The sequence below is a fragment of the Hippoglossus stenolepis genome, chromosome 16, assembly GCF_022539355.2.
Source record: "Hippoglossus stenolepis isolate QCI-W04-F060 chromosome 16, HSTE1.2, whole genome shotgun sequence".
Classification (NCBI taxonomy): domain Eukaryota; kingdom Metazoa; phylum Chordata; class Actinopteri; order Pleuronectiformes; family Pleuronectidae; genus Hippoglossus; species Hippoglossus stenolepis.
This window is the reverse complement of record NC_061498.1, coordinates 6,383,465-6,404,910: the sequence shown is the minus strand read 5'-3', so window position 1 is coordinate 6,404,910 and position 21,446 is coordinate 6,383,465. Positions and strand designations below refer to the sequence as shown.

The 21,446-nt window shown below is 45.5% G+C and overlaps 1 protein-coding gene across 10 annotated transcripts in view; it reads left to right on the top strand.

The window, feature by feature from the left end:
* The window catches only part of cacna1aa (calcium channel, voltage-dependent, P/Q type, alpha 1A subunit, a), a 65,340-nt gene extending 45,230 nt beyond the window's left edge, over nt 1-20,110 (top strand). For 3 of the 10 annotated variants that reach the window (XM_035180532.2, XM_035180530.2, XM_035180529.2), the window contains 10 exons: nt 2,965-3,079; nt 3,539-3,646; nt 4,675-4,778; nt 6,237-6,346; nt 6,445-6,577; nt 9,186-9,299; nt 11,030-11,068; nt 13,479-13,695; nt 13,909-14,513; nt 15,749-20,110. In XM_035180532.2, the coding sequence (XP_035036423.2) occupies nt 2,965-3,079; nt 3,539-3,646; nt 4,675-4,778; nt 6,237-6,346; nt 6,445-6,577; nt 9,186-9,299; nt 11,030-11,068; nt 13,479-13,695; nt 13,909-14,513; nt 15,749-16,585 (2,382 nt within the window). In that variant the 3' untranslated portion in view covers nt 16,586-20,110. The remainder of the gene's footprint in view (nt 1-2,964; nt 3,080-3,538; nt 3,647-4,674; nt 4,779-6,236; nt 6,347-6,444; nt 6,578-9,185; nt 9,300-11,029; nt 11,069-13,478; nt 13,696-13,908; nt 14,514-15,748) is intronic. The other 7 variants (XM_035180535.2, XM_035180531.2, XM_035180534.2 and 4 more) reach the window with 7 other exon arrangements.
* Nucleotides 20,111-21,446: the final 1,336 nt, after the last annotated feature.

The following is a 21,446-nucleotide window of genomic DNA, read 5'->3' as shown; positions in this document are numbered from 1 at the left end:
CGTGGACGCTGCTGAAGACACACACTCTTAGAAGCATGCGTGTGCAGCAGGGCTTGGAAGGTCCACCAGACTTACGTCCTCCGACTCGTTCCGTCCTGTGGATGGGGGCGGACTCGCACACATTTCCACACAAACACACACAGAATCAGGTCACATCAACCTCCACGTAGGATCTTCTCTGTTATTTCTCATGGTAGAGAGAGCAGAAGGGCTTGTGTCAGTGATGTGTTTTCCTCTGAGAGCCTTCGGTCGCCACACAGAGGCTGTTCTTTTTTTCTGTCACCCTTCATGTAGCAGCTCCAAGCGCCCCCACCCCGAGCAGCCTTTTTATATCTGCAAGTCCAATCTTCTCTTTGTCCTTTGGTTCTGTCGTCAATGCAGTTCTATTCTGTTTCCAGCCCCCTGCACCCCTCATCTCTTGCATACCGCTCCCCTCCCCGCACATGACACACTCCCTCACCTGTCTTCTGCATGACCGTAAAAACCACCACGACCAGCTCCCCACCTGCACACGCGCACCCTGTCTGTCGTACGCAAATTGTTATCGGGATGAGAAAATAAAACAGAAATGATAACAAACAGATTTACCCTCATGTTACCACGATCTCCTGCGACTCCTCTTGTGATCAGAGCGACAGAATCACGAGACATCATTGGCAGATCACTGTGAGCCTGCCTCAGGGGACAGCCGGCCAAACAGCCTGTAGGCACAGGAGATCACCCCATCGCCAACCATTGCTTTATCCTCCCTCCTCCTCCAGCAGACCTGGGGAAATAGTGCTAATATTATACACTAAGTATGCTTCCATGTGGTTGGGGTTTAAATAAGAGTGCAATTTATAATGTGTCAGTCAAGGTGGGTAGACTCTCCTACCCACACTTTCCATCCATAACCTCCACTCCAACTCTAGAATGGCACTGCCGGCATGAAAAAAGATCCAGATTTTTATTTGGATCTGCACCAAACTGCACACACTCATCAAATATCAGTCCTAAATAATACCTGATATTTTTTCATATGGAGTTATTCTCTGAGAAATCAACAAAAATGATGAGTAAATGCAATGTTAAAGAAAGTGTACGGATCTGGATCCACACCAAAATACAATGGGTTCCTCCCTGACCCATACGGCATCCTTCCACCAAGCTTCATGGTAATCTGTGCCGTAGTTTTTATATAATCTTACAAACAAATAAACAAACGGGGGTGAAACCATGACCAGCTTGGCAGCTAAATTGTACTATTCCACCCAGGTTTTGCAGCTCGAGCTGTTTCCTCCTTAGTAAATCATGTTTATGTATTTAACCCCAACCTCTGCCATCTTCCATCTTTACATCAGGTGCTTTCTCTCTCTTCTACCTTCTTCATTTTACCCTCAAACTGCTCCTCCTCCCTGCAGTCAAAGTGAATCTCTCCCGCTCAACAACCTCACGTGCTTGTCATGCCTGGTGTTTGGCTAAAACCTTCCCGAGCATCTTAACCTGCCCCTTGATGATTATTACCTCCCTTTTCCAATCAGAGATATCCCAGGCTCTGATATACCTTTGACCTTCCGACCAGTCCACAGAACAGTGGCCTGTCTAGCTCCACTGCTCCTAACCTCCGAACTTCTCTGTCAGACACAGCCAACTAAGTATGGTGATGTGTCTTTTTTTTTGTTCCTCTGGTAGTTTGGTCACTTTTTCTCTCTTTACCTGCTCCAGCTTATAAACAATCGATTTTTATTCCTCTGTCATCTCTGTCCCTTCAGCTTTTCCCCTTTCACCTCTTCTTACATCTACTTTCCGGCTGAATGTTCATCGCACATTTCCTACATACACGTGGATTACGGTCGCCTGCAATCATGCGCCAGAACAACACTTCCATGGCGGCCATGTTTTAGTTCCTCCTTCATATTTCTTTTTCCGCAGAATGCTGCTCTCTCTCACCTATTAACCTCCGAGTGTGTGCCCATTTTCCACACATTAGACATCAGATGATTAGCGATAGAGCTAGAGCCTCTATCGTTATACAGCCTATAGCCCCATTGTCTACAGATTCTTCTTATTTACCTCCAAGAACAGCCACGTTAAAAAAAACAACTCACAAACTCATTTTAATGTTGTCAACAGAGGATGCTTTCTGTGTACGGCTGCGCAGCTGCTTGTCCTGTGAGGCATTTTGTGTGCGCATCGCATGCCGCATGAGGGTGGGATGTGCAAGAAGGGGTTGGGGGGTTGTGGATTTAAAACAAAGTTTTGATGGGTGGATTAGAGGAGAGGCATTTAATCAGGATGTAGGGGGAAGCATGATCTGCTGCATGTCCGGGTTTTCGCCGTCTTCTGTCACCAAACGCACACGAACGTCATCTGTGAGTTGGTGTGTGTCTGTGTATCTTATATAAACCAACAAGACCAAAGAAAAAAGGATCAAACCAATAAACAAAAACAAAAGCGTTCCCTTTCCTTAGATCGTTTTGTGGTTTATTGGTTTGTCATCTGGTCTGTGTTGTTTTCAATGTGAACCTCCAAACCCTTAGGAGGAGCTGTGGATAGCGATAGTCGGTCCTCCTGTTTTCTCATTGAAGGTTCAACAAACCTGTGAGGCCTCGAAACGCATACAAACATAACATGAGAGGGAAATGAATGACTGAATATAAGCCTGGGACGATTCTAGGTAAGCGTCTTCATCGGTTGCCGTGGTGCTCACAGGTTCTTTCATATCAAAAACAGCATCAAAATCCTTGATGCTTAATATCCACTAAAATTCAAATATGTGCAATTTGACGCCGCATCCGAGTATAAACGTGTTACAGGCAGAGACGGACGCAGTCATTGGCTGCTGCAGATGTTCTTCACAGCTCCTTCACCCTCCCCGACCCAAACCCCTCCTCCCTTCCTGTCACCTGGAGGTTCCACACACACACACACACACCCCACCCCAGTTCTCTCACGGCTTTCCCCCCTCGATTGGCTCTCCCACAGAGGCTGCTCCGCATGGATCTGCCCGTGGCCGACGACAACACGGTCCACTTCAACTCCACCCTCATGGCCTTGATCCGCACAGCGCTGGACATCAAGATCGCCAAGGGTGCGGAAGGTTTGGAAATCCCTCTTATCTCCTTTCATTCAAAGTTTTTTATACGCTCTTCTTCTGTTTCATGTCTCCCCCTCGAGTGCAGCACACGTCTTGTTTCTCTGTGCCGTGAACCCAGAGGCCTCCGGCTCCTCCTGATGCTTCTCCTACTGTTAGCGTGTGTGAACGTGAAGGTTGAGGTCCTGTGGAATCTCAGCCTGCGTACTGTACATCGTCCTCTACAGTTGAATTGATCGTATCTTCTATTGTTATCTACTGTAACTAATAGAAACTTTCTTCTGTCTGTTTGTTTTTTATGTCTGTGTGTCCTCCCTCTTACCTTTTGTCTGGATGGTACTGTTCATCTTGCGTACATGCATGTCCACGTGTCTGACTTTGGGTTTGTCTATGTACTTGGGCATGGTTGTCCGTGAATCTGTCTGCGTGTGTGCATGCATGCGCGTGTTCGTTGAATATGCCTAGGTGGTGTTGACAAGCACCAGATGGACGCAGAGCTGAGGAAGGAGATGATGGCGATCTGGCCCAACCTCTCCCAAAAGACTCTGGATTTGCTGGTGACGCCGCACAAGTGTAAGTTGAAAGAGTGCAGGCGCAGCAACGCGGCTTGGATGCAGCCACCCTGCGACGCCCGGCTCTCCGACGTTTGTTTTCTCTTCACGCCACCCGAGGACCGCTTCTCTCAGCCAGTCTCTCTCACTGCTGCACCCTCTGAATCAGCTGGCACATCGCCGCCTCCCCCCTCCCCCCTCCCACACACACACACACACACGCACGCACAACCTCACACCTCTAGTCTGTCGAGACATATTTATATCATGGACATCAGCAGCAGAAGCATAAGTAGTGTAAGATGTGCACACAAACAGTCAGCACTAGACAGACAGCTGTATACACACAATCCTCTCCTTCAGCAACAGAAAGTTACACTCACCAGAAAAGACCCCCCCACTAGTCGGAGACCCCCAGCTGTCTGTGCCTGAGATCAGAGGGTGCCCTACTATAGATCAACTCTCTATAGATGTCTTTTCACTCCAGGGGCAGCAAGTGGCTGATTGCATGTGACAAAAAAAAATACTGTGTATTTAAACTTTGAATTAGACTGAGAACAAGTGCACATTTGCATGAAATTTGCGATGAGCATTGTTAGTAGCTAGGAAATTGAGTATATATTGAGAATGAATTTGCAATCAAGTCCAAATATTCATTTTCAATCACAGATTTTATTGCATTATTATTTTTGTGTGGTTCTTATGATCGCATGTTAACTAATTTCTGGAGCGACCGTGTTTTTGTTTCGTTTCGTTGTGCTGTTTCATGCATGAGATCCTCCGATACAAGATTTGACATCTGTACAATATAAAGTTAAACAAAAGCCTTTATATAAAAAAAAAAAAAATAAGTGACTTAAGATTTTTAAACAATATCAATCTGTCTGTGAAAAGACCTTTTGCTCAATGTTCATGTGTATGTGAGATGTGTGTGTGTGTGTGAGAGCGAGTGTTTTCCTGTGTGCACGCATCACCCCTCTCTGCCATTCCTTGCGCTCAGGGTCCATTCCAAAGGGTCTAATCTTGCAGGGTAACTTGTCATTCTCTCAGCAGCGACAGACCTGACAGTGGGGAAAATCTACGCTGCCATGATGATCATGGAGTACTACCGCCAGAGCAAGATCAAGCGCTCGCAGGCTCTTCGTGATGAGCAGGTATTGTCGTCTTCAGGCAGAATAAGCCTCCACTCGACCTGCATCCGACCCTTTTAAAGGCAGACTGACGCACTGAAACCAAGGCTGCAGGGCTGCTGCCCCCATTCATACGAGCCTGGGCTGTGACAACCCCTGTAGATCAGGGAGGAGTCTTCATTCAGTCACATAGAAAAGTCCACACAGGGGGTGAACACAAAAAACTTCACAATCTGCTTCCTCCTTTTACCAACAGTAGAAACCATGCTGCCATCTGCTGGACAAAGTCTGTCACCTATTCTTTTGCAGTAACTTTAGCTCCGAGCAGACGAAACCATAATTCATACTCGTAACAATAATCCAGTAGTTGTTTATAAACTAATGTGCATATTGGTCCAGTTTATATGTCTGTGGCTACAGGGTTTTATTTTCAAGCAGGCTGAGATGTTGTCACAGCCCCTAAGGTGCCCGTTCCTCGACATCATGGAAACCTTCGACCTTCTCTCACCTCGACCGCTTGTGAAGACGCCTTTACCTTCTCACTCCCCCATAATCCAAGCTTGTGACCCCGGGAATGTTAGATTTGCATTACGATACCACCGCAACCTTCTGTCTGCACACTTCCCCCTTTAATACAAGTGTTCAATGACACCATATCTAGATCTTGCACATATAGATTTAGGAGGTTTGGATTTGAAACAAGGAAGTTACTTGTTTTCAAATCACAAAGCTCAAAAATACAGAATGTGAAAGATTTAATTTGACATTTCTTATGATTATTTATCCAACTTGCATGTGTAACACGCTTATGAGCACGTTAAAACGGGGTGAGGTTGTTATTAGGTGTTACTGTATGGTAACACCTATACTGTACTGTACATCCTAAGTGTATGACGAATAATTGTATGGCTGAATGCAGGGTTTCATATTTGACTTGTCCCATCATGCATTTCACCTGGTATATGTTCCCTCCCACAGGGTTTGTGCAGTGATTTTCTGCCACGATGTTCCCTCCTCTGAACGAGGCCCCTCTCTTATCGCTCCCCTCGTCTTTACTTCCGGTTTCACTGAAATGTATTTTCTTCAGCTTTCTGCATCCACATCAAAGTATTTAAATCATGACATGAAATCCGGAATAATTACTGATCATTCCTATCGATCCGATCCTGAGCTACTGAGTGGGTGAATTCCTGTTTGGGCTTTTAAGTATAAGGGCCTCTAATGGTTCAGAGTTGGGGATCTGGACAGATAGGACTGTTATGTCCCAGAATGCACCCATTTCCTCCTCCAACCAGCTGCTGGGCATCCGAGAGCCCCCCTCCCCCTCCCCCTTTACTCCTCGTCCCTCACCTCTTTTGCCTCGCTTCAGCCGACAGCCCCCTTTTCTACGTCCCTGCTGCTCCTGCTCTGCCTCTTTTCCTCCGCATTTCCCTGTCAGTCTGCCTGATAGCTGGCGACGGCCATGTTGTATATCTCACACAGAATCGAACGCCATTACTGTTTCAGCGCGTGGAGCCTCCTTCCCCCACCCAGGATGGGGGCCCGGGACTTAACAACGCCCTACCTCTACCTGAGACGACTGTAAACAGCCTGTGAGTTGGATGTTGCTTGCGTGTTTGACGTCACAGGAGGTGCTCCGTTGAAAGCAGACCATTTATGGAACGTGTGTGTGTGTGTGCGTGCGCCATAGGCCAGTGGAGGGGGGGATCCCGGAAAGCACTTCATGGGTGACGGCCCGTGCTCAGGAGATGTCCCAGAAAGTTGGCAGCTGGAGCCCAGAGGGACACCCTGAGGATGGCCTGGGAAGCATGAGCAACTCTCAGGTAGACAGCTCTCTCACACACACACACACACACACACACACACACACACACACACACACACACACACACACAGCACACACACACACACTATACAGACCACAAACATGAATGCATCCTTGTCATATACCAAGTTTATGTGAACAAGTACAAACACTCGATCCATTCAGCATTTGTTTTGACTTTCATGTCATTGCTACCAAATGAACCAAAGCAAAGAGGAGCTGAGGACACTGAAGGTAAAACGAAGTGCGATACAGATTGTGTCTCCACTTCTATGGAGAGCAGAGTTCCACCGGGACATCACGTTTGTGTTGGTGTTCATTGGAACTGAGGTTAGAACGGAAAACACAGCAGCCTGTTGTTGATCAGGGCATCGACTTGATTCTTGCTTCCCAGTCCCATCAATGTTATCTTACACATAAGCTTGAGGTCAGTGTGAGAATGAACAACTTCCCTCATGTGCTGTGTAATCTGAAGCTTCTCTGCAGTAAATACGACTCCATTCAGATCTGGTATTAACGTCCATCCAGAGGGATCCGATCGCACGTGAGATACATGGCCACGTTCATTTCACTGTGCGAACGCCAAAGTGTCCGGGGCCGCATATGAAAGACGTCCGGCTACATGTTCACGATGAATAGAAAGATTTTAACACTTAACACTTTAACACCATTTTATTTTTGAAATGGGTAAAATCTTTCTTCATAGCACGGCTGCTTATGCCTCATTGATTCATTCAGCCCTTCTTGACTCTGCTCGCTTTCTCTCTGTCTCTGTCTCTCGCTCGAAAGACACACAGACACAAGCACACACCGACACACACATGCACAGTCGTTGGACACATCTGTAAACTCGGACTGTGTAAAAAACTACATTATTTGGTCTTCATGAGCACAAATCACATGCGTGTTTAGTCGCACGTTTAGCGGGGAAGTGAGATACGATTACAAGTGATCACAGGAGAAAACAATCAGGTGTTAATACCAGGTCTGAACAGGGCAAAGATATTTGTTCAAACTGACAATGGCCTGGACAACTATCTCACCACGGCACAAAATAGAGAAGCTCATACGCTCTCATCTGTCCTGCCTTGTTGCCTCGTAGATCATTTTCATTTCTCGCAATCTCAATTCGTACGTTACCAGTGATATAGCGTTGACCATTCTTTGACTGGCTCCATTTTGTTTTGAACGCAATTCTCTATCTGAGTGAATTTTTCCTTCACCGGTGTGTTTGCTCATTTCGTTGGGAGTCTGTCTCGCGGCTCATGTGTCCGTCTTCATGCCGTTAAACCTCTCTGCTTGTAGACCTCCCCGAGCGGCTGACAGGTCCCTGTATCGGTCAACGCAATCACACCGCTCCATATCAGTCAACAGAGGTCTAGAGAAGTTTAAAAGTTGGATAGAAGAGAGTGGCTGTCGGCTTCATGCAAACCAGTCAGATAGAAGGGAAATGGAATCATACGAACATCAGGCATAATGAGACAACACAACTAAAATGACCAGTAAGCATGTTGCCAGCATTTCAATAAAAGCTTCCTCTTACCTATAGACTATATATAAAGATAGACGATGCACCTCCACTTTCTCCCACTATTCAGAAATGGAGCCGGAAACCAAACCTACCGGAAAAAAAATGAACACTTGAACAGACATACCTACACAACCTCATTTAAAACGCACAATGTAGCAGTGTCTGCACCAGGTCAACAACATCTGATCAGAAGTGGTGGAGGAAGTACTTTTGTAAAAGTATAAACAAATAGACAAAATGTACTTGAGTATAAGTAAACTTTTCTATATGAGGAAGTACTTAATATACTTAAAGTACTCAAAGTAAAAGTACTTTCAGTGTGTATCCTCTTCCCTAATGCAACAGTCCAGTACATCAATCGAGTCTCGTGGTGTTTCCTCGCCAGTGATGGAGGCGGGGTCTAATGTTACCTGTGCACTCTGATTGGATCAGGGAACCTGTTCCCCTCTCATTACTGATTACTTTTAAAAATATAGAAAAACGTGAAGAAATATATTGCAAAAGTGTAGTGGAGTAGACTACAGATACTTGCTGATATTTGTAGTGGACTAAAAGTGAAAATAAATCTACATAAGTATAAGTATGTACTTGAGTACAGTAATGTAGTAAATGTACTTTGTTACATCCCACCTCTGCTGATCAGATGTCTTTTTTTCACACATTCTTTGAGCTGCATATGATTCTCCTCTCCAATCCGTTCCTGCTCTGACTCACCAGCTCCATCTGGCATAAACAGAGAGCCTCCACCTCCCTGTGCCAGCATTCGCTTGCTGCTCAGTGTTTGACAGCAAACACACAACTTTGGTTTGGAAAAAACTCTACACTCCACATAAAACCTCTCTTTTTTCCATTCATCCCACAGTTTAAAACCAAAACGACAAAGAAAGTGGCAAAGTCACTCACCACACACACACACACACACACACACTCTCATCAGATTCTCCCTCTGACTGCTTCTACCTCTCTAAGACCTGAGCTTTCTTTGGATAACAAACTTTCCCCCACCCCCCTGCTCCCCTATCAGTTTTCATGGCAGCCAGTCACACCATCTCCTGCTCTCCTGCTCTGTTTGCAGACGGTAGAGATGAGAGAGATGGGGCAGGATGGTTACTCGGATACTGAGCACTTTCCACCAATGGAAGGCCACGGCAGGGCCGCTTCCATGCCCCGCCTCCCAGGCGACAACCAAGTGAGCAGCATTCTCACTTTTCCACTCTCGTTCTATTCCCCCTCATTACGTACATGTTCCTCATTTCCTTTTGTTTGAAGCGATCACAATCACAAAGGTCTGACTCGTTGCGTAAAGACGTGTTGCTGTGGTCCCTGGAATCCATGTTGGAGAAGGTTTAGCACAGGGTTAAAGGTCCAGTGTGTTAGATGTAGGTGAAAGGGATCTATTGGCAGAAATTGTATATAAAATAATCCTAGTGATGTTGTCACTAGCGTCTTTCATCTAAATTGTGTGAATTGTTGTTTTCTTTACCCTAGAATGGGCCCATTATATTTAAATACTTTATATTTACATCAGGGCTGGGTCCCCTCTACGGAGGCCGCCATGTTTGTTACAGTGGCCCAAACTGGACAAACTAAACACCTTTTGAGTTTCTATGACAACTGAAGGCTACCACAGGTTCTCTGTCATGTTTGGAAGTGGAGGTTGAGGTGAGCGGTATTCAGCTGCAACGTGCAACTTCACCACTAGATGTCGCTAAACTCTACACACTGAACCTTTAAAGGGATTTCTTCTAAATTAAAGCAGTTTGGTTCCGAGTTGCATTTTTAGCCCCAACAACAACCTGTAATGGGAAAATCGTTTGCGGGGCCGTCCTGTCCTGACGATATTTCAGCCTAAAACATGAAAATGTTTTTGTTGAAACTCCAAACTTGAATTCAGAAGCACCACAGCGAGGCAAAGTTCGACCTTCTGTTCCTTTTCTCTCTTCTTCTCTTCTCTCCTCTTGTCTTTATCTCATCCTACCGCCTGCATGGACGTTTTTAACAGTTGTCGTCCCGTTTTTCATCCAACACACTCATCCATCTTATATTGTTTCATATCCCAGTGAGTGCTCTGGTTGTCATCTGCACACAACAGATCAATGTGCGCACACAGACACACACACACATGCAGTTGAAGCACTTTTCTGACCCCTATTATTTCCTCTTTTTTGTCAGAACCCTGATTCATTTATCTTTTGTTGATCTTCTACTAAACTGTCTCTTCCTTCCTGTTAAAAATGTTCTGCCTCTTTTAGAATTTTGGGGGCTGTTTTTTTTTCTTTCAACCAGGACTGGAACCAGCATGATATTATATGTTCCAAGCGTGTGTGTTTGTGTGCGTGTGTGCGAGTGTGTGTGTGTGTTGTACAGTACATATTCTCTCACACTGTTCCTGTCACATTGTTGTCTGCCGTTTGACTGTTGCAGTGTGTGTGTGTGTCTGTCTGTGAATATGCATATCCATATCTGTGTGTCTCTTTGCTGATTGTCGTCATTGCTGTTGTTGTGACCGCGGTGCCGTTGATTGAGCTTTTTCATGGTGAAATTGTGTGTATTACACTGTTCTGGCTCCAGCCACCCGCAGTGTCTGTGGTAAGTCTTTCTCTTCCACCTTCACTGCCGCTTCGGTGTCTAATCAGACTCTCTCTCTGTCCCTCCTCCTCTTCCTGTCTCTCTCTCTCCTCTCTACACTGTTGCACCCCATCTCTTTTTGGGTCAAACCACAACTAACTCTCCTTGGTTTTTACTTATATTCCTCTGTACCACTTTTTTGTCTTTGTCACTGTGTATCCATCCATCCCTGTCTCCCTCCCCTCTGCCTCCCTTTCTGGTTCTTTGTGTATCCTCCATGTGTGACTTTGGTGTATTTGTGGCTCTGTGTGTGTGTGTGTTTGTGTGTGTGTCTTCTCTGTGCTCATACAGCAGCGGAGGAGAGGGAAACAACGTGGCAGTAACCTCAGTGTATGTACCCTGTCTTCCCTGTCTCGTCTCTCTCTCTCTCTCTCTCTGTTTTCTCTCCCTTTCCCTTGAAACTCTGCGTTTTCCTTATTTACCGTGTCTCCATGTTGTGTCTTTATCATTTCCAGGCCAGAATCTATATAGAATTTCTAAGTTTAACATTTTTTCAGCATGACCAAATCTGGTGTCATTCCGACTTCCAAACTGACCCCAGCATCCGTGGCTACGTCTCTAATGCACTTAACATAGAGAGTTTGGAACTGGGCCGAATTCTGCATGTCCCCTCTTATTATCAATGGCCACGGTCCTGTGGCCTCTGTTTCTCTCTCTCTCTCTCTCTCTCTCTCTCTCTCTCTCTCTCTCTCTTTCTCTCTCTCGCTCTCGCTCTCTCTCTAAGCTGCTTCTGCTATTGCTTTGTTGCTCTTTGTCTTCATGCCTGCCTGCTCGTCTATGATGGCGTTGTCAATGTTTCCCGTCTGTGTCCAAGTCTCCATTTACACCTGCATGCAAGCAAATTGTTGAAATGCATTCAAGTGAGTGGGTGTGTTTATATTTATGTGCGTGTGTGTGTGTGTGTGTGTGTGTGTGTGTGTGTGTGTGTGTGTGTGTGTGACTGAGAGAGAGAGAAAAAGATGAATGAAGACAGAGGAATGATTTGGATATCTGTGTGCATGGATGGATATGTTGCTGGGATTCTCAGTGCTACTCCAATGAGGCCCGATATTCTGGTGGTTTCTTTACATCTGCCAACCCGTCACATGTCAGTGACACAATAACTGGAAAACTTGGCAAGCACAGCTGCCAAAAGGACCTAGCACTGACGTAGCCTGATGTGGTTTACATGCCCAGGTCAGCTACTCATGGCACCATAGGCTCTGTCCTGCTGTCCCGCCCCAGAGCGTGAGGCCTCCTGTGGGCAGAGGACCCAGGACAACCCCTATGTACCTGCATGGCTGGAGGAAAGCACGCTGAGGCAGAGCAGAAAAATAAGAGTTTGGAATGTGCCATGTTCGTGGGGGGGTGGGGGGGGTGGTGAGGATGGAGGAGTGTTGCAAGTCGTAATGACCCTTCTTCCCCTTTTGCTCTTTCACAAAGCAAGTTACAGAAGCATGGAAGGCATGGCCGTTTGCCGTCATCTCTTTTATTTGATTTCTTTTTCTCCTATACTTTTTTCTCCCTCTGCATCAGGGGTCGGCAATTACTGTAGTTTCAGCCCTGAGCCAGTTTTTCTTAATATTGTACATTTGAGGACCAGCACAGGCTTACATGTGTAGTGGAGACACATGGTGGGAATTATTTTTTTTAAAAAATGTTTTGAGATTAATCAAACATTCAGGTTGGTGTTTCAGTGTTTTATGGGTTAACCATAGCCAAGGATTTGATGTCTTGATTAATTTGTTAAATCTCATAAAAACTTGCACTCTGAGAATTTATAGTAACTCACTCTAGGAAACAACTGTGACTCTGATAAAACGTCCTCACCCAGCAGAGTGCACACCTGTATGAAACCAAGTTTAAATTCACTGGATCTGGATTTATTTTTATTTGGATCTGCATCAGAATGCTCATAAATATCGGTCCCCTAAACATGTCTGATTTGTTTTCAGGGTCCATTACTTATTCTCTGAGAAACCAGTGTAAATGTAGACTAACGCCCAATCTGGCAATGTGAAAAATAATTTCTGGATCTGTTCACTGATCTGGATCCGCACCAAAAAATTGTTGCTTCTTCCCTGACACATACCACATCCTCCCACAAAGTTTTGTGATTATCCATCTCGTAGTTTTTGCGTAATCCTGTGAACTAACAGACAAACACACAAACAAACCGATACAAAAACATTAGCTCCTGTGTATTCAAAGTGTTATTTGTCTAGTAACTTAATTAGACTTCATTTCAGCACCAGGACCTGTTCACATTAACGTATACTGGTGCAAAATAAAGGATGTTATTGAATATTCAATGGGTGATTAAGTCCATTTTGATTTAAATATTATTCCACCTATCTACAGTGGGTGTATGAAAGACTCTAGTGGCCAAATAATTGTGATGGAGGGGCCAAATTCTGCCCATGGGCTTCTTTTTGCCGACCCCTGCCATATAAGCAATATACAGTGTCTATATTTTGGAAATGGCATGATTGGAACATTGTTTCTAATGTGGGAGTGTTTGATTTGTGAAGGAATGTGGGCGGTAGGCGGGGGGGGGGGCTGCATTCAGATTAAGAAACGGACCCAATTCCCACACATGTCCACAAAGACACACAATACATCGTGTCTCTTAACTCCATCGCTCGCAGAAGACACCAAGTGAAAAAGCAAAGGAAACACCTCTCGTTGCCTCACTCCCCTTTTCTCTCCCTCTGTCCCCTGGTCGTCTCTCTCTCTCTCTCTCTCTCTCTCTCTCTCTCAGACCATCAACGACAGCAGTCCCATGAAGCGCTCTGTCTCATCGCTGGGCCACAGCAGGTCTGGGCGAGGCCACAGGGACAAAGGAGGGGCGGAAGACTACCACATGGACCGTGTGATACCTGAGGAGGGGAGGACTTCCAGACACGGACACCGACGAAAAGACCGGAGCCATCGGGCGTCCGAGAGGTCCCTCTGCCGTTACACGGAGGCCGACACAGGTAGGACAGACACACACACACACACACACACACACACACACACACACACACACACACACACACAAACAACTATAGGCAATAACGTGAAGGTTTGACAGATGCCATGTTCACACAACTGCCCTGTGTAGAAGCTGCATTAGAGCAAAACTAAAGAAAAAATATAATTTTCTCTATGATGTCATATTGTGTATCTAATATTATCACAATCTTTAGTGTTTTCACCACACCTCACCCCACTGACATCTCCGACAAACATCCCATCAGGCCTGGGCACAGACCTGAGCACGACCACCCAGTCAGGCGACCTCACGTCCAAAGAAAAGGATCGCGACAGAGATCGTGGACGATCCAAAGACCGCAAACACCACCACCATCATCACCACCACCACGGCTCCGTGGACAAGGAGCGCTACGTGGCGGAGCGAGGCAGCGAGTATGGACACAGGCACTCCCACGACAGAGAGCACGACCGGGAGCACAACCGAGAGCACGACCGGGAGCACGACCGGGAGCACGGCCGAGAGCACGACCGGGAGCACGACCGAGACCACGACCGGGAGCACGACCGGGAGCACGGCCGAGAGCACGACCGAGACCACGACCGGGAGCACGGCCGAGAGCACGGCCGAGAGCACGGCCGGGAGCACGACCGGGAGCACGACCGGGAGCACGACCGGGAGCACGACCGGGAGCACGACCGGGAGCACGGCCGAGAGCACGACCGGGAGCACGGCCGAGAGCACGACCGGGAGAGGGAGAGGGACCGCCGCTGGTCACGATCGCCCAGCGAGGGTCGTGAGTGCATGACACACAGACAGGTGGGCTTCTGTGTACTTGTTTGCATGTAGTGTCTAGTGTGAGAGCAGTGCGTTGCTTTCTAATAGACATTGTGGTGGTGGAACACATTTTCTGTATTATGCTGAAAATTATAACACAGGGGCCTCTAGTTTGATGGAGGTTAACTGGTGCAAAATGTCAATAATGTCCTGGACGTAATGGAAGACCTTACGTCAGAGCTGTGTTGGGTTTTGTTGTGAAATGCTGATCATGGACAGTTGTACCATTCTAGTTATTGTAGGGGATCCGGATACTCTACTATGTGAAGCCGCCATCAAACTAGAGGCCAAAAAGTATTGTGTTCCCTAACAAGACACAGGTTTTGACTACATGCACACAAACCAGCGTATTATTGTGGGTAAATTCATGTAAGTACATATGCAGATGTTCTTTTTGTTAATGAAGTCACTGTTCCAATGTTTCAGCAACCAAACAAATATGCATAAAAATGTATATTTGACTGCTGCCCCTATCTGCCCTGCCTGAGTGTTTTTGGATTGTTCTCTCACGTTCCCTCACTACCTTTCCTTTGACAACATCCTTAACGTTTTAGACTGCTTATTAAAATAGAAAAACACAAAGGTATGATTGTCGTACGCTCAAAAAATGTTGTGATGCACATCATTCAGCCTAATATGTTGACTTTTTGACTCTTTTTTTTGTTATAGCTTGAAAAATAAAGAGTAATTCTCTTTCAACTGGAAGACTTTTCTCCCGTTTGAATTTCGATTTGAAAAGTAGCTCCTTGGAACTTGCTGTCACACAGCTCACATCACGAAGTTTAAAGGCAAACATATTTTATGTATGTCTAGTCACCATATTTACCCTGTGCCACATTTGTTGCTCCGGAAATCAACCCTTTACCCTTCTTTTCTCCTGTCGTCTTTTGTTTTCTCTCCTCTGCGTGACGTGTTGCTTCTCTGTGTTTGCTGCTGTTTGGAATCCACATCTGCTTCGTTTCTGTTTGGATGCCTCACATTTCGACACTCCTCTCCTCCACTCCACTGACATTATGACTGGTGCTTTTATTCTTATTGTTGTGTCTTCTTACTTTTCTATCGGGACTCCTCCTGCTCTCCCTCTACATTGTAATCTTTCTTTCCCTTTCTATTTGTTTCATACTCCTCTCTCTCCCATCCTCTACTTTATTCTACATGTTCTGTCGTTGAATTCGTGGTACGTTCTTTTTATTTGCTTTATTCCACTTTTTGTGTAGGGCAGTAGTTCGGTCAGCGGAAGTCCTGTCCCCTCAACTTCGGGGACCAGTACGCCACGTCGAGGCCGTCGACAGTTGCCTCAGACCCCCGCGACACCCCGGCCCCATGTTACTTACTCCCCTGTGGTCCGTAAGGCCATGCCCACGCCACCTGCAGGGCCACAGGGCAGACCGCCTGCCCCAGCCCCTCGACGCTTTTCTCCTGAGCCTCCCCAAGGCCAAGGCCCTCCCCACGGCCAAGGCCCTCCCCACACTGGCCTCCCACTCGCCCACCATGGCACTGCTCGCCAGGGTCATCATCCACCGCCTCGTTGGGGAGACACAGGTGGAGGAGGCGGCTCCATGGAAGGGGATGCCTGCTTCTACAACCAGGACTACCAGGACTATGAGCCCCACCATGAACCACCTGCCTATGAGCAGAACCCCATACAGGGGGGCAACCCTCATCCACACGGCGTGGCCAACCACCCACTGCCGCCTCCTCCACAACCACAGCCACATAACCCCCATCCCCTCCCTCCACCCCAGCCACACCCCATAAACAATCCACACCCTCATCCGCCGCCCCACCCACAGCCCACTCGCACCTCACCTAGGACTGCACACCACGCGCCTCCTCCCACCACTGCTCTGACTGGGCCTGTGCAGGGCCAGGTGCAGCCTGCTGCCCAGCGTCGCCTACCCAATGGCTACCGCTCCTCCTCACCTTCCACACATCTCCATGGACCTCCACATACTGGGCCTCACAAGGTCCCCCCTCCAGCTGGGCATCCTAGGGGGCCCCGCAAGGGCCTGCATGAACCCTACAGCGAGACGGAGGACGACGACTGGTGCTAGCCTCTGGGGAAGGGGGAGGGGCGTAAGGAGGAGAAAGGACAGATAGATGGACTGAAAGATGGACATGAGAAGCTCTCAGCCAGAGCAATGACTGCCAAGGGAAACCACGACTTTCTTGTCGATTCAAGTCAATTTTCCCTCTCCTCCAGTGCTTGGCATGTCCCAGCGATGGTGGGCTAGGTAAAGGGATGGGTGTCAGGATGAGGGGATGGAACAGGAATGCTGAGGCAGGATCTGGAGAAACTAATGGGTAAGAGGGGGATCACAAACCACCTCCATGTTCTGCTGGCGTTGTTGTTGCATTCATTCTCTTGATGCCAAATGAGATCAACCTCAAACTGCAAATTTTAAGGATGCAAGCAGGAGGGGTGATGGACACTAGTCTTTGTGTGTCTTAAATTATGCCTCTGGCAACGAGCTACAGCCACTTACAAGATGTCAAGAGTTGCGACTCGACAAAAGACACTTTACAGTCAGAGACAAGAACGACCACGTTTTCCTTTTTTTTGCTTCTCTAAGCTAACGCCAGTTAAGTTAGCCACGAAAAGAATCGAATCCAACCCTCCCAGCCACCAGTTGAATATTGATGAGTTTTATCATCTGTGTTTTTAAATAAGAACAAAACTGACAATTAGCCCTCCGCCTGTATGAGGTGAGAAGGCTAAGTGGGTGGGAGAGTTGGGGAGCGTTGCATGGGGTTGATAAGTCTCTCAGTCAAAATCTAGAGGACAGGATGGGGTTGTTTTTGGGGACGTTTACCCTGTCCCTAGAGAACACCCTCCTCCCTGAAACAATTTAACCAACCTCAACCAATGACCTAAAAGAGAAGAAAAACAAAAATGTGGAGATGGGTTTCAGAAACGAAAAAACAAACAAACCAGTAACTGTTTTCTGCAGTATTTCTTCTATTCCTGCAGCTGCTTCTTCTTCTTCCTCCTTCTCTTCTACTTCTTCAAAACATCGAAGCTTGAATCTTCTGTTGCACCCCACACAGCTTCGTTTTTTAGACTTGCGGAGTTGTACACCCTGTGGAATCCTGCATGAATGATACAAAAAAAAAAATATTAATAGCAACAATGAGAATCTACTGTATGTGGGGGGAAGTTTTCCTCAGTCCTTCCTGTTGTGGTCTGTAGGGTTTCTCTTTTTGTTTCTTTGGTTTAAAAAAAAAAAAGCCTTTCTGTTTCTCTCTCTCTCTCTCTCTCTCTCTCTCTCCCTCTCGCTCTCATCTGTTTGACATTCCTCTCTCTGATTCCTCTCTCTGTACCTTCATCCACACTCAAATCAAGTGACAGAAGGATACGGGGAGATCGGAGAGCTGCTGTTTGTAAACTCGACAGAACAAAATGATTACTTTTTGCTTGCTTGTCTGTATGTTCTGTGCCAAATGCTTGCCACTGATTCAGCTGGAATTGCACATATTTTTGTGGAAGTAACTTTTTGTAACTAAGGTGATGAATCCTAAAATGATACACTGGGAAGCAGGGTAAAGTAGGGCGGTGAAAAAAAAAGTGGGTGTCCATGTTGGTGAGCAAGTTTGACCAATTAGTAACATCTCAAAAGTCTTCCAGGGTTTTGGGTTAAAATAGAAACACCAGAGAGAAAGAGACCAATAGAAAGGAGAGGAACTCGTCATTGTTGTTTTCTTTGTTCCTGATTGTCATAATGGATAAACAGATGATATAATAACTTAAAATGATCATGATGATCGTGATAATGAGGCAGATTCTCCATGTTTTATATATAAATATATATTGTTTTCTGTGCGTTTGTTTAATTTTAAGCTCAGCAAATAATTTTTCCAACCCACACTTGCATTGTGGGAGAATGGGTTTGCAGGAGGGCAAACATGCATCAATGATAAGCAGTCAATAGGCTAATGAATTTTAGAATATAGACAGTGGACGGAATTGAGATTGCTTCACTACTGGTTTACCCTCCTGCAGCTGCTCAAATAGAGTCCCTCCACTTGTGACCAATAGGTGGCAGTGTCAGACAAAACAGCGTCTCCCCCTTTACTTCACCTCAGAGTCAGAGCTGTTCCACACTCATCAGTTCATTCTCTCACTAATAACACCACCTCATCTGTGGTAACACACGGGTGACTGACACTTCAGAAGGGTTGGAAAAAAAAGATTTCTGGGCCTTGTCATGATCCTGGGGGGGGGGGGGATAAAAAAGAACTATGTTATGTGTGTTTCACTCCTATATATCTTTATTTCGATCTGCGTGTTTCTCTGTGTGCCTCAAACTAACACTTGTCGTCACTAACACACACCACTGTCAGCCCCATCATTATTTTAATTTATGTATTTGACCAATATTTTACCTGGAGGCCTATCACATGTTGACCAGAGAATGCACCGAAAAAATTGAAAAGATAAAAAAACTGCCTATTAGTGTCTTTCCAACCTCAGTGGAATGTCACAGACGAGTATATTTTCACATCACTACACTTAAAATCAGAAAGCACACTAGGTATGTAGCTCCTGGTTGTGTGTGTGTGTGTGTGCGTGTGTGTGTAGATGTTTTATTCCTGTGCTTGCTTTGCTTTCTAATTCTTGTCTCCAGAAATCCATTTTAAATCTTATGATTTTTCAGTCAAATCACTGTAACAATTCTCGTGTGTGTGTGTGTGTGTGTGTGTGTGTGTGTGTGAGAGAGAGTGTGAGAGTTATGTCAAAAACCCCTGAATGAATCATGTAAAGCCCCAAACATTCACAATCCATCTTAGTGTCTATGCTGCAGTGAAATCCACTAACACGCTGATTAACCACACAAAGTCTTCAAAAAGCAATGTAAAGCCGCTACTGAATAAAAAACTGACAAAAAAAACATTTTTAAGTACAAAAGATAGAAGAAAAATGAAAAAAATATCTAGTTCCAGAAATGCATGTGCTATGTGCATGCCACACCGTGGATTAACAGTCATCTTCAGGACATAAAAGAAAAAGCAGATTAATGAATTCAGAGGAATAAAAAAAAAAAAGATATATAAATAGATAGATGTTTTTAAAAAGCAACGTTTCCTTTTTTTCCTTCTATTTTTGAGAACAAAAAAGGTTAAAAACTACGAAAAAAAAAAATGTCTAAAGAATGAAAACACAAAAGAGACTTTGGTTAGAGTCAGAGTCTCGTTTTTTTCTTCTGTTACATGGGTTTGAGGCACAACACAACCATGTTCAGGACACCACAAAAAAAGGAACTGTTTTTAATGGAAAAAAATATATATATAAAGAAAAGAAAGTGCAGTTCAGAAAACGGTGTATTCTCCCTTCTACTTTTTGTGGGGGTCAGGGGGCGCAGGAGGAGGCCACATCTGATGATGTAATCATTATAACTGGCTGTGGAACCTTTGAGCTCTCACTCTCTCCCTCTTTTCTTTCTCTCTCTCTCTCTGACTCTCTCTCTATCTCTCACTCTTTATCTGTCGCACTCTCAACCTGTCTCACCGCTATTTCTACCAGTGCATTTTGTAATTCCAAACAGAACTCTTCCTAAAGAATAAAATCCAGAGAGAATGCACACCGTCTGGCCTCATTTTCTTGTCCTCATTTTTGCTCTACTCTGTTTTGTTTTTACTGTGAGGGGTTTGTGTGGTTTGTGTGTGAGGCTCATACTTTGGCCTAAAGGTGAGTTAAATATGTTTTTTAAAGTTGTGCTTACATACATGGGCATTTTCACACCTGACAGTCCAGGACGTGGTCGAAACAGACTAGTAGGTTCATGTCTTACAGTTTGTTTGTTTTGGTCTCGTATTGTGATTTAAAGGTTCAGTGTATAGAATTAAGTGACATCTAGTGGTGAAGTTGCATGTTGCAGCTGAATATCCCTCACCTCCCCTTCCAAACATAAGAGAACCTGTGGTAGCTTTCAGTTGTCATAAAAACTCAAAAGGTGTTTAGTTTGTCCAGTCTGGGCTACTGTAAAAAAACATGGCGGCCTCCATAGAGAGGACCTGCTCCCTGTAAATATAGTATTTAAATGTAAAGGGCCCATGCTAGGGCAAAGAAAACAACAATTCATACATTTTAGGTAACTACACACTAGTGAAAACATCACTAGGGTTATTTTATATTCAATTTCTGCCAATAGATCCCTTTCACCTAAATCTTACACACTGGACCTTTAAGGAAGAAAGTTGTGTACATGCACAAAGATGTAGACGCGCATCTGACACCAGCGTGTTGTCAATTCGGCAGGTAGTCCTTCTGTTTGAGTGGATGCACAAAGTTATTTTGGTTCAGGCTAAAGTCTGAAGGTCTGGAACAAACAATGTTGCTGTGAAAGCCTCCTCAGTAACGTGCACTGTACGATTTAACCACAGCTTCTTCCTTTAAAACACCGAAGCTGGAGACAGAGTTGATGAGTTGTGAGAAGTGAGACTGAACTAAACGGAAACCTTGAAGGTAATGAAACCAAAACAATGAGCTGTGTTATGCATAAAACACCCTGTTGACTGCCTTCAAGTTAACAAACCCAATCTGCCGATGAGGAAACGATGTAGAATTTATCTCATGTATCACAATCCTTTAACCCCAGTTTCAGTTCCCTTTGTTCTTGCAGAAAAAACGCCAATATCCACCAGAAATTGTTTTTAATGCTTTTGTCTGCAGACGACATGCATGTGTCAGCATATTCATTCATAGGTGGTTTGCCTGTGTGAGAGCAAGGGGACGGGGTAAAGAAAGGCAAAGGCAGATGCACTTCCTTACACAAGATGGGTGAAAGTGCATGCGTGTGTGTTCAAGTGTATGACGTGTGTATTTTCACAGGCATGTCCAGACGATTCCGGCCTCTCCTCAAATCCCAGCTCCTGTGTGTACACAGACAGAGAGACTGCTCTGATTTCAGCCGGAAG